General features: G+C 58.8%; 1 protein-coding gene across 5 annotated transcripts in view; it reads left to right on the forward strand.

Moving 5' to 3' along the window:
* Positions 1-8,221, forward strand: part of PDE9A (phosphodiesterase 9A) — a 92,840-nt gene extending 84,619 nt beyond the window's left edge. For 3 of the 5 annotated variants that reach the window (XM_057306531.1, XM_057306532.1, XM_057306533.1), the window contains 6 exons: positions 767-880; positions 3,435-3,539; positions 4,245-4,373; positions 5,513-5,608; positions 7,088-7,196; positions 7,883-8,221. In XM_057306531.1, coding sequence (XP_057162514.1) covers positions 767-880; positions 3,435-3,539; positions 4,245-4,373; positions 5,513-5,608; positions 7,088-7,180 — 537 coding nt within the window. In that variant the 3' untranslated portion in view covers positions 7,181-7,196; positions 7,883-8,221. The remainder of the gene's footprint in view (positions 1-766; positions 881-3,434; positions 3,540-4,244; positions 4,374-5,512; positions 5,609-7,087; positions 7,197-7,882) is intronic. The other 2 variants (XM_026498442.4, XM_048214892.2) reach the window with 2 other exon arrangements.
* Positions 8,222-12,362: the final 4,141 nt, after the last annotated feature.

Below are 12,362 nucleotides of genomic sequence, written 5' to 3' on the forward strand. Positions count from 1 at the left end.
TAAGCCAGTATTTGGTTAACGAGGTAATAAAATATTTATATTTTAAAAATCTCTGCATCCTCGGGGCACCCGGGTGGCTCAGCCGGTTCAGCGTCCGACTCTTGATCTCGGCTCAGGTCTTGATCTCAGGGTCGTGAGTTCAAGCCCTGCACTGGGCTCCACACTGAGCGTGGAGCCTACTTAAAAGAAAGAAAAATTTTTAAATCATTGCATCGTCCTTTACAAATGTGTGAGTAGAACAGTGCTGTCAAATATAGCCTGACTTTGATGGCTCCCAAGCAGCAAAGGCACAGATCCCATAACAGGGGAAAAGTCTCCTGGAAAATCGGTTATTGACCTCCAACGATGTGATGTGAAAGGAACAGCCATATACCTGATTCCTGGATTGAGGGGAAGCGTTAGTCCTTGGCTGAAGGCAGCCGTCACGAGGAAGCATGGTGCTGAGCCTGCCACCTCCAAGCGAATGGGCCTGGCGGGCCTGGGGTCACTGCCTCCTCCTGGCCTTGGCATTCGGGGCCCGCTTGCAGCGCATGCGTGGGCTTGAATCCCCAGCCTCCACTCGCCAGCCGCAGCCTGGGAGGCTCCCCAGCCTCCTCAAGGCTCTGTTTCTTCATCTTGAAAATGAGGACAGTGATTCTCAGAGACACACATCGAGCTGGCACGAGGACCAAGTGGACACTGTGCGAGGAGGGCTCAGCACGCGCCAGGGCTCGCGGAGTGATGCTGGGACGGTACCCGGGGTTAACATTTTGTTTTCACTTTTCAGGGGATGATCACATTAATTTTAGCCACTGACATGGCAAGACATGCAGAAATTATGGATTCTTTCAAAGAAACAATGGAGAATTTTGACTACAGCAATGAGGAGCACATGACCCTTGTAAGTAGCTTGTTTTAGCTTGTTCGGGGGCTGGTGCATGAGTCCCACCCTCTAGCCCAGACCGGAAACCAAGAAACCCAAACCCTTGCCTGGCCCTGGAGCGAGGCATGATTAAAGTGGGCGCCGAGTCACAGCGCCTACCTGGAAAGCCCCCAGCGGGCCCATGTCCCGGTTAGAGACAGCTTTCCCAATTCCTGCATCTCATTCCGACGAAGGTGGTGAGTGGGTGAAGGCAATCAATCCATCTTGCTCTGGTTTCCTGAGAACAAAGTTGGTCCTCCCACGAAGGCACGGCCCCAGAAAATACTCTGCATACCAGCTTCTGGGCGGGAAAGTCAGGGCCCTGCAGGGCCCCTTCCCGGCTCCCCCCTCCATGAGCAGGGGCCGGGCATCCAGAGAATGGGAGCAGACCTCTCCAGTGAGGAGAGCCCACCTGGGTCTGCACCGTGCCTGCCCTCTTAAGAAAAAAACACAGGGAAATGTCCTTCCCAGTCTTCAGAGAAGGGGTGACGCTGAGCCTGGTCTGCATGTGAGGCCTGCTTTCCGGCATTCTCTCTTTTAACACTGATGGTCCCTTTCCATGCCTAGAAGCTGAGGAACAAGGACAGCCCTCTGAGATCTGGCTGACCTTCTGAGCATCCCGTCCCTGAAACTGAATTACAGCTAACACACAAAGTGTGCAGACAAGGACCTCGAGTTTTCCATAAGTGAACAGCAGGAGAAAATGTCCCCGCGAGCCAGGGCCTCCGAGGCATCCCTTCATGGGGCCAAACACGGGGAGATGCGGTCACGCTGGAGGGACGTCCCTGCTCCTGAAAAACCAGCGGGGTGTGGGAGGTGCCGCCTGCCCTCCACAGCGGGGCAAGGAGGAAGGACAAGTAGGCTGTGCCCCTTCGGAGTCTCATGTTCCCTCTAACACGTAAGGAAAGGCCCTCAGGGGCAGGAGGCCAGAGGTCTTGCTGCAAGGGGTCGAGCGGTCAGGACAATGAGACACCCAACTGTTGGAGCAAGGGGGAGAAAGGGGCGCCGGGTCCACAGGCGCCATCCGCCCCCACACAGAGTGAGGGTCCATGGCCTGCAGCACAGACCAGGGGATCGTGCCTTGGCCGAGGATCCCCCAAAGCACCCACTTCTTGAGGGACACAGGGGCTGGAGGAGGTAGAGGGAAGGGCCCAAGAGTGGAAAGGTTCTGGGTCAAAATGGATTCTAGGGCCTCAGCCGAGGCCCCCAATAGGAGGCCTGGATACCGTGCCCCATGTGGCCGGGGCCAGAGATCCTGGCACAGCTCCCCCCAGCACGGCAGTGCCCAGGTGTCAGGCCAGCTTCCCTCAGAGGCCTGTTGGGCAAGGCCCTATAATGGCCTGTGTTCTGGAGCCGACTCCCAGAGGAGACAAGGAAGGCCTGGATCGACTCCCAGGCACTGATAAGGAAGGGTGGTGACCAGGGACAGGGAAAAGGGCAGCCGGGTCACCCTGAGGTTCAGCCGGGCCATGCCAGATGCTGAGCTGAGTGGAGAGGTGCTTTGCCGAGTCAGGGTCCCCGCCTGCCTCCTGGAAGACCGGGTGCAGACAGCCCGGGCCCACTCAGGGCCCACAGCCCACACTGCTGTGCCCAGGGGGACTTCCTGCTGGGTCACCTTCAGACCCCGAGCGGTGGCCTGTGCTTTGTCCCAGGACGTCGGTGACCCCTGGGGACAGTCGTGTGTGGCAGCAGGGGACCGTGCTAGGGAACACCCTCTGGCTCTCGGGAGCCAGGAAGGCTGGAAGGAGGGGCCAGAGCTGGACCAGGAAGGCGGTGGGCAGCAGGGGGAGGCCAGGCTCCTGCAGGGTGGTGGCTTAAGCAGGAAGTGCAGGGGCCCAGGCAGAAAGCGCAGGCTCATGGGGGAGACAACAGGCCTGGGAGCACAGGGCAGAAGCCCACACCGCCTTCAACGCCACGTGATTTTTCTGACTCCTGGCAGGAGGGGCAGACGGTACGGGAGCTTGGCCCGGAGGACACCCCTGGGGTCACAGGCAGCAGTGCAGGTGCCCCTCCCGATGAGGGGCACGCGGTGCCCAGGAGGATGCCCCCCCCCGTTTCTGTGGGGGCCTTCCTCTGATACGCTCACTGCTACCAGGGGTCCCACCACCACCTACCTCAGTGGGTCTCCTTATTACCCTTTTCACCTCTGCTTGCTAACGGAGACTTCTTTCTATACGTTTGCGTGTCCTCAACAAGCAAGAAGAGCCTTTTAAACTTTACGATTTAAGTTTGTATCACAAAACATGTCTGTGTTAAACACACTTTTCTACTACTCAAGCCCCCCCAAACAGATTCTGATCCCGTGGGGGTGCGGTGATGCCCCGTTCTCCCGGGGGCGGCTGGGGGTCTAGACGCAGACTGCTGGCGCACCTGCCCAGAGCGAGCTCGCGGCGCCGTGGACGGAGGCAGCAAAGCTCAGTCACTGTTGGCCAGCGGCACAGTCCTCCATCCCCCGGGGTGGCAGGTCCAGACCCAGACAGCAGCCGTGGGACGTGCTCTGTGCCCCATGCCTGATCCCAGATCTCTCTTCCAGCTGAAGATGATTTTGATAAAATGCTGTGACATCTCTAACGAGGTCCGTCCAATGGAAGTGGCAGAACCTTGGGTGGACTGCCTATTAGAAGAATATTTCATGCAGGTAAGATAATCCCACACCCACCAGGCCCCCGGCCGCTCGGCTCAGCCCCTTGACGGGCTCCGTGATGGAAAGGCGATGGGTGTGCCCAGGGGGACTAGTGGAGCGGGTCACAGACGATCTCTCCAGCCTCCAGAAAGCCCTCACAGCAGGTGCACACCCAAGATGAATGGGTACAGTGTGACACAGGAAAGACAGGAACAGCCCAGGAGAGCGAACATTGGAACCCGCCGCCCGTGACCAGTAACTGAGCAGCTAGTAGGGCAGACAAGGCAGGCGAATGGCCAGAATGATAAGCAGCAGAGGCAGGAGGGGCCCCCGGGGCGGGCCGGCCGGCACGTCCAGCCCTGGGGAGGCCCTCAGACAGAGAACCCAGCCAGCCCACACGGGAAGATGCCGGCAGGCCAGTGAGGTGGACCCCAGGAGGCTGGGGGTCCTGGAGGCCGCCTCTGCCGTGCAGCAGCCGGGGGACACGCTGCACCGGCCGCACCTGTCCCTGCACCCTGTCCTCACGGCCGGCCCTGCACTCCCTCTGAACGCTCCGGTGGCCACCGAGACACCGCCTCCATCCCTGTTGCTGCCACTGCCCCCACGGCAGAGCGGTCTGGTCGGGTGAGGCACAGGAACGGGCCCCGAGCCCTCAGACCCACAGAGTCCCCAGATTTCACAGATATTCCTCTCTAACATGCGGCCCACTGCATCTCCCAGAGCGACCGCGAAAAGTCCGAGGGCCTTCCTGTGGCCCCTTTCATGGACCGGGACAAAGTGACCAAAGCCACGGCCCAAATTGGGTTCATCAAGTTTGTCCTGATCCCGATGTTCGAAACGGTGACCAAGGTGAGTGAGTGTCACGTCTGGGAAGACGCCACATTGATACACACATGTGCACGCGCACACACACACGCACGTTCACACGCACGCCCGTGTGCGGTGTGAGGTGGAACCCGAGGCCCCTCCGTCAGCATCCCCAGAGTCCTCACCCTCTCGCCTCCCCATCTCAGCCCCCTAGCCTTCCTGTCTCCATGCCCCCTGGAGCCACCCCAGGCCGTCCACTCCCAGGGCACCTTTGCATTCAGAAGGACCTCCTAACCTGCTCCACTCTACCCAGCACACGGCCATCCCCAGGCTGATTTTAGCAAGGAAACCATGTCTGCCTCTCTCCTGAGCCTTCCATGGCTCCCCATTCCCCCAACACAGGGAGAGCTGTCCCCCTCGTTGCACGAAGTCCCCCGCCCTCCCTGGCACTCCTGTCTTACAGGACGGCCCACAGCTTCTGGTCCTCACCTTTCTTCACACCTTTGCCTCCTAGTGCACTGGTTCATCGGCCCCATGCGGCCTACCAGCCTTCCAGAACCACCTCAGCCCATCCTCCCATAAACCTCATTCACTGCTACTTCTCTGGGGACTCGTCCCCCCTGTACATTCCTTGCATGGACTTCCAGGCCTTTATCATGGCCAGCGGGTGCAGGGGCGCAGGACTGCCATGTGGGCCCACCCTCCCCCCTGCGGCAGGACCGGGATGTGACTGGGGACGCACGGACGGCATTATGGGGCCGAGAGCTGCGTGCACAGGGTTCCACAGGGTGGGGATGGCAGGATGGCTGAGGCCACGCCACGGGACGGTCTGGTTCCTCCAGCCACGGGGCTGTCGGGAGACTGGAGGTCAGGCTGGCATCTGGACGACAGACATTCGGGGACAGGCGGGTGCAGGACAGGCGGGTGGAGGGCAGGTCCATGTGAAGTGAGAGGACAGAAACAGAGCGGGACCAGGAGGTGGGTGGGCAGGTGTCGGGCCTGCGAGTCTCCAGGAGCCACTGACCAGATAGCCTCAGAACCGGGGTCACCAGGGACCCCACGGCAGGGGTGGCCCAGAGGCTGCGAGAACACTTGCTGTGCGGTTCCCCTGACCCCCGGGTTCCCAGACGCTTTCTGTGGTGCCAAGAACGATGGACCGTGAACCCGTTTGTCTCTCCCAGCTCTTCCCTGTGGTGGAGGAAATCATGCTGCAGCCCCTCTGGGAATCCAGAGATCGTTACGAGGAACTGAAGCAAATGGACGATGCAATGAAAGAGGTAACGTGAGCCACGTGGGAAAGGCAGTCTTCCTTGTGGCGCTTAGCAGCGCAGGCCTGCGCCGGTCCACGCTCCTGGTGCCGCGGCAGGAGGGCCCGCTGGACCGGAGCTCATTTCCATCCCCCCGAAATCCAGACCCCGGCAAACCAGGGAATCTATACTCTCTATGAAACCAAACTGCACCCAATGCTCCGTGCCCCTTGGGGGGAGGGTCACACCGTCCCCCATCGTTGTGCTGTAATCAGATGTGCCAGGGTCTCTCTGAGTTTCAGATGCCCTCAGAGCAGCGCCCCAGCCCCTTGTGCATCCCTGTCCTCCTCCTGCCCCAGGGCTGACCTTGCTCAGTGACAGGGCGGTGAGATAAGACGCTCCCCGCCGGACAGAAGCCACTACCCACATCCCGGAGCTCACACATGGCGGCCTGGCCCCCTCAGGGTCTAGGAGACTGGGCCTGGCCCTAGGCTGCTGTGAGGCCGGGTACTATGTCCAGTGAAGGTCCAGCTCACATGTTCAGAGCCGGTGGACAGGCGTTCTGCACAGCCTGTGAGCGGGTCTGGCCACGCCAGGGCCTCGGTGCGTGCACATCTCTGCTTCGGGGACCCCTGCCTCCTGAGACCCACGCAGAGCCCCCCCTCTGATGTCCAGCTGCCCTCAGCCCGCCGCCGCTACCCCCTCTCTACAGGGGCCCTGATGCAGCAAGAGCCATGTCGTGCTGCCCCACACTCATCCTGGTCTGGCCTCAGCCGCGCCACACACCCCACCCCGTGCTGTCCCCACCACTCCCTTCAGTCAGGGCTCCCTGGTCATAGTGCCCCCCGGCCTTGCCACTAGGAACCCCCGTGCCCGCTGAGCGCCAGGTGGTCTCCCAGGTGCCCTATGTTGCTCTCGTCCCCCCCAAACTGCTGTGTGTACAACACCAGGCATGTCGTCGGTGCTCAGGAGCTGCCTGCTGGTCAATGGACTTTCCAGACCGGCAGCTGGTTTCTCTAGTCGGATCCCTCTACCAGAAGGTCGAGGAGAGACCCTGAGACTCCAAAGCCTACAAGAAAATGGTACAGAGAGCGATGTCTGAGCAGGTGTCCCTGGCGGGGCCCCTGGCATTCCTGGGCCCCTCCGAGAGCCATCGCTGTAAAGTTTCCAGGCCCAGACGCCTGGTGGGGGCCACTCGGACCCCCAGGATACTTTCCTACCCCCAGAAGGACAGACCCGCAAAAGACAAAGGGCCACGGGCTCCGTGTTCACCCCCGTCAGTCCACTGGGCTCTGCCTCCAGGGCCAGCTGGTAGTCCCAGCTCGGGACTGTGGCCAGGACGGGGAGGCCTCCCGTAGCAGGGAAGGTGGCGGGCGCGCAGACAGCGCTACAGACATCCGTCTTGGTGACACATGTTAGCATTTCACTCAACGGGAAGCTCTTTAGTGGACGAGCAGGCACTCACGGGCTCCTGGAACCTGATTGTCACCTGCTCTGTCCTGCTTACAGAAGACAGAGAGCCTGACGGCCGGGGACACCAATGCGCAGAAAGAGAGAAACAGAGACGTGAGGAAAAGCAAAGATAAAGCCATCCTGAATTGACATCTCAATGAACATGGTAATTCCTATGAACACGGGGCGGCAGTGACGACCTATGGGGGTGGCGGGGAGGAGAGAAGGAGGGGAAGGCAGAAAATCCGAACGGCTGATGGGCTTGAAGTGAGTGAGATTCTGATTCCTTGCCTGTAATTCATAGAATTCGGCTCTGAAGGAAGGGGGACATGCTTTGGTTGATAGCAAAGGATCGGTCATGGGCATACGGGCCACTTCCAAGGAAAAGCACACTGTGAAAGCCCCCCAGAAACGCGGTATCGCTCACATGGCTTGAGCGTTTCCCGGGCACCCGACGGTAGCTGCTCGCGTGGCCGCGTCAAAGGCACACTGGCCCCTTCGGTCTGAAGGGTGACTGGAGAGATCCCCAGTTACACAGGGCTGGGACGCGGGGTCTGGTTTCGTGCGGAGGAGCAGTGACCAGCGCGGGCACCCGACAGGCCCAGCTTAGCTAAGGACAAGCTGGGTGACCCGCACCAGGGTCTCAACCTCTCTGAGCCTCAGAGCCTCATCTCTCTACTCGTGGGAATAATACCGTTACTATTGTTGTTCTGTCCGTTAAACGGGCAGAATGCCGGGACACCACACGTGCCTGGAAACATTGGCATTTTGTTTTTCAGTCACATCCTACTTTTTCTAATGGTTCAGAGGAGGGATCAAAATTGTTGTATTTGGCGGAAATGTGTTCAACAGGGTGTGCGGTTTTAAGCATCGTCTGCACATCGTCCTGCGACGTCGGGTAGCGCCTGCACATTTTCAGTCCCAACAGAAGCTTCTTCCTTTTCCAAGCAGCCCGAGCCTGAAGGAGGCAGGACCGGCGCGGGCCACGGTGCAGGACCGGGCTGGCTGAGCCTCGCGGGAGCCGTCCGTGCAGGGAAGAGTGGACTCTGAGCGCCTGACTCCACAAGACTGCGTTTTCTAAGAACTGTTTTGTTCACGGATACAAAAAAAAAAAAAAAAAGGAATTCATGATGCTGTACAGAATTTTTATTTTTAAACTGTCTTTTAAATAATATATTCTTATACAGAAAAGGGGTACTGTACTTATTCTTCGGTAGTGCTGTGTATCCTGGGGCTGCTTCCGAGAGTCCCCGGAGCCCCCCAGCTCTCCAGGGGAGACGAGGAACTGTGCTTTTCCCGCAGATGTATCTTACAACAGTTTTCCAGTGTGATGTGATGCTCCGTCCCGTGTAAATTCAGAATTAAATCTCAGGCGGTGCCCGGAGCGTGTCCTGTGTGTGAGCAGCGAGGGGACATTGGTGGCTCTGCGCGGGGAGGCATGGGGCTGGAGGCGGCTCAGACGGACACGGGGCCAAACACACAACCAGGCTGGCGCCCGTTTACAGGGAGGCGGGCACCAAACACCTCAAACAGCAGACTGTACTCAACACATCTGAGGGGTCTGTCTTGGGGGAGGAGGGCTGTCCTTTCTTCCTGCCTTTGTTTCAGGGGCAAGAATTGGGGACATTCTGGGTCGCCCTGTAGCCCGTAAAGGGAAACCCGACCCCGGCTGGTGGGCAGTCAAGCTCTGAGGGGCAGCGCACACCCAGGCCCTCCCCCAGCGCCCCGCGTACGTCCAGACCCCTCGACAACGGGCAGCGCGCACCTGGGCCCTCCCCCCGTGCCCCACGCGCGTCCAGACCCCTCGATGCTTCCCAGGGCTGCGCACGCCTCCTCTGCCCCCTCTCCAGACCGAAGAGGCTCTGCTCTGAAGAAGCCTGTGAAGGCTGCCACATAATCTGAGCGCTGTGGGCATTTCATCTGGTGTTGATTAGTGTCCTCCGCACATTCATTCCCTCTCGGTGGATTCCAGAACGCTACTTTCCATCCCTGAATAATTCATTTTCTGCTGCGACATTTTCCATCACTTCTCGAATCCAGTTCAGTATGAACGGGGGCCTTGGGTTCTGCCTCTCTTCGTGGCCCAGTTTTTCCTTTTAACCCTGTTAGAGCCAGTACGCGTGGCAGCTTCGGCGACAGAACACCGAACTCGGCAGGCGTCCGGAAGGGATGCACGTCAGCCTACGCCTCCCCACTCGCCACCCGGCTCACAAGGTTGAGACCCGCTAGAGCTCTCTGACCAGTACCTCCCACCCACTCAGTTGTACTGAATGCCCACCTCGCCACGCTCTGCCCCCGTCAAATGTCACACGGCGATGACTGAATTCAGTGCTTGTGCACGCACACACATTAACCACACAACCGTGCACATATGCGTGTGTATACACGTCACGCACATAAACAATCCCATGTACACCTGTGTACACGCGCGCGCGCACACACACACACACACACCCTAACGCGCTTTGTCTGCATTACCGGGCTGAGGTTATACCAAGTCCTGGGACAGGGAAATCAGCATCTCAGAGGAGTCTGTAAGGAGAGCAGCTCTGTGACAGTCCGTACCCTTGGTGGCAGCCTGGTTTCCACCAGTGGAGACCTTACAAACTGGCACGAGAGCACCAGCTCCCCGCAAAACGCTTCCTCCAACCTTCTGCCTCCAGAATGTTTATGTACTGGGGTCTTTGCACCCCATCAGCGGAGCCCATGGGGATGACGCGGCCCCAGCCTGAGTCACCTTCCACATGGGCACAGCCCCTCCCTTTACCGCAGCCAGCCTCTGTCCCAGGGACAAGCCCGAGGCTGTGGACAGGGGCCTGTCCGCCCGGTTCAGCCTGCTCACCCACAGCCTGGAACAGCCCTGCCCCAGGACGCTCCACATGTGGGAGCTAAGTCAGTGATGGCGTCGGCACTGGGGGCTGGAGGGTAAGACGTGGCCAAGTGTCAAGTCAGCGTGAAGGATGAAATGTCCAGAGCTGTGCTGCCCATCGAGAGACACACACAATGCCCCGCGCTTTCCAGAACTTGATGGAGCCCGCTGCTGCCACGGTCGCACAGGCAGCACTGTTGCCGCGAGACTCCTGCACCTTGCCACCAGCCAGCCACGCCTCCGTCAACCTGTGTTCACACAAGGGGACAAGAACATGCTGTTCTCCATTGTTTTTCTCCCCCCAAATTTCTAGCAACTGAAGGAGTGATGCATGTGTCAAAAACTGGATCCAACAGACACCACACACCTCTCTCCTAAATGTCATGTGCCAACTGGGAATGCAGCTCCCACCCCCCACCTCCGTTTCTTCTCCTGCTAAGCAGAAGACCAGTGCAGCCTCCGTGGCTCCAGCGCTGACCTCGACAGTAAGGACAGAGAACAGAGAAATGTCTGTCACTCCCACCTGGGATGGGGACCCCAGGGCCCAACACTGCCCATCTCACACTACCTGTCCTGTGTCCAACCACAGGCACCTTCTGCACCTTCCTCCCTTCATACTGTCCAAAGCCAACATGACAGTCTCCGTTTGCTGACATCTTTAACCAGATCACGTCGGAAAATCAATTCCACATGGTGGTTAAACACTAAACATACAAAATACTTAATCTCCGATCAACAGCCCCTGGCTTCCAGCAGCCTTTGGGACAGAGAAGCAGCCGCTCCACACGGCCAGAGGCCACGGAGCTGCCCCGCCGCATCCCCCGCAGGAAATGCCCGACCCCGTTCTCGCTCCGCGGGCAGCTGCGGCCCCCACGCTGGGAAGCGCTGACGAGGGACAACGTGTCGGGCAGATGAGCTAGACAAGAGGCTCTGCTCGGGTTCACCGCTCGTCCAATATCGCCATAGAAGAGTTTTTAAAGTTTAAACCACAAGAATTTAGCTGTAGTCTCTCTAAGAGGCGGATAAAATTGTCACTCTGGATTTTGGGGGGCAATTTTCGATCAGTAGCCAAGAGGAGCTGGGTGAGGACGTTAGAGACTCACCCTGTGTCCTGAGCAAATCTCCCCAGATTCACCGCCGGCCCCGTGTCCTGTTGGGTGATGAATGCAGGGAGCCAAGCAAAGATCCGACGAGGCAGCATTCACGCCGGGGCCTCGGTGTGACAGAGGCCCTGCAGCCAGGACAAGCGGTGGGCTTGTGAACCTGGGGTGCGCAGAGAGGGCTGCCAGGTAGAGGAGCAAGACGGAGGGCTGCGGGCCTTCTGGAGCGAGGCTATGCAGAATGCCCACACGCAGACGCCAGTGAGGGAGAAACCCCGTGTCAGCAGGAAGAGAGGGAGGTGGGGTCCCAGGGGCCACTGAGCCAGTCACTTGTGAGAACAAGGGGGAATGTCCAGCTGCGGTCACCACTGAGAGAGCCTTCCCAGGTTCGACACACAGGAGGAAGCCTGGCTCCCAGTGAAGTCCCAACAGCGCAGAAGCTGGGTTGGGGTGACTCGAAGTGTTCATAAAGGCAGACACCCTACAGAAAACAATCTCCCAGGACCCCACGCGCCTTAGGGGCAGCACTGGTGATGTATGTACGCGGAACTCAAACATCTACCAATTAAATGAGTGAGTCTGAGTATGTGGTCGCTAAAGACTCATGTAAGAGGGAAAAAGTCACACTGCAAAATATGTGTGTGCGCGCACGCGTGAGGTGGGGGCAGGGATACTCTTGCAGGTGTGCGCAGTTGTGCGAGGATGTGTGCACGCACATTTATAAGTGTATGTCTGCCTATTAAACACCTGGCCTCGCTCCCAGCTGAGAAAGGAAGTTGAAAAGATGGGAAGATGCGAGCTTTCGTGCCTGGCTCCGTTTGCAAGCCCAGTGCTCAAGGACATTTGGGCTTCGTTAAGGGAAAAGAGACAGGTGGGGAGGAGAGGGGCACAGCAGAGAGACAGAGCGTGGAAGTATCCTGCAGCATCCAGCGAGCAGTCATGGCAGTGAGAACTCTGGACTCATTTCTGCTGTTTTCCTTAAAAGTTATTTTACAGAAAACACAAAATGCATTGGACGTGCCGATTGGAACGTAACAGAAGGAAATACGAAGCAACTGCGGCTGGCTGACCGGTCTGCGTGTTCTCAGCGCTGCCGGTGGATGCCCAGAGTCGCCCATTAATTAACTGACGCATGTCCGCAGGCTGCTGATCGACCTGGAGGAAGCGGCTGGCCATGCACGCTTAGCGGCCCGCACTAGGGAAGCGCCAGCTTGCCGGATACGTGCAGCATGCCGACCACAGTTTCCCGGCTGGGAAGGAGCCACACAGCACTGCCCCTGCTGGTTAAATAGCGCCCACCACCCTCGGACAGGCCCATCCATCCTGAATGGAACCCCGGGGAAGCCTGCCAAGCCAGCCTCCG

The sequence above is a fragment of the Ursus arctos genome, unplaced genomic scaffold, assembly GCF_023065955.2.
Source record: "Ursus arctos isolate Adak ecotype North America unplaced genomic scaffold, UrsArc2.0 scaffold_4, whole genome shotgun sequence".
Lineage (NCBI taxonomy): Eukaryota > Metazoa > Chordata > Mammalia > Carnivora > Ursidae > Ursus > Ursus arctos.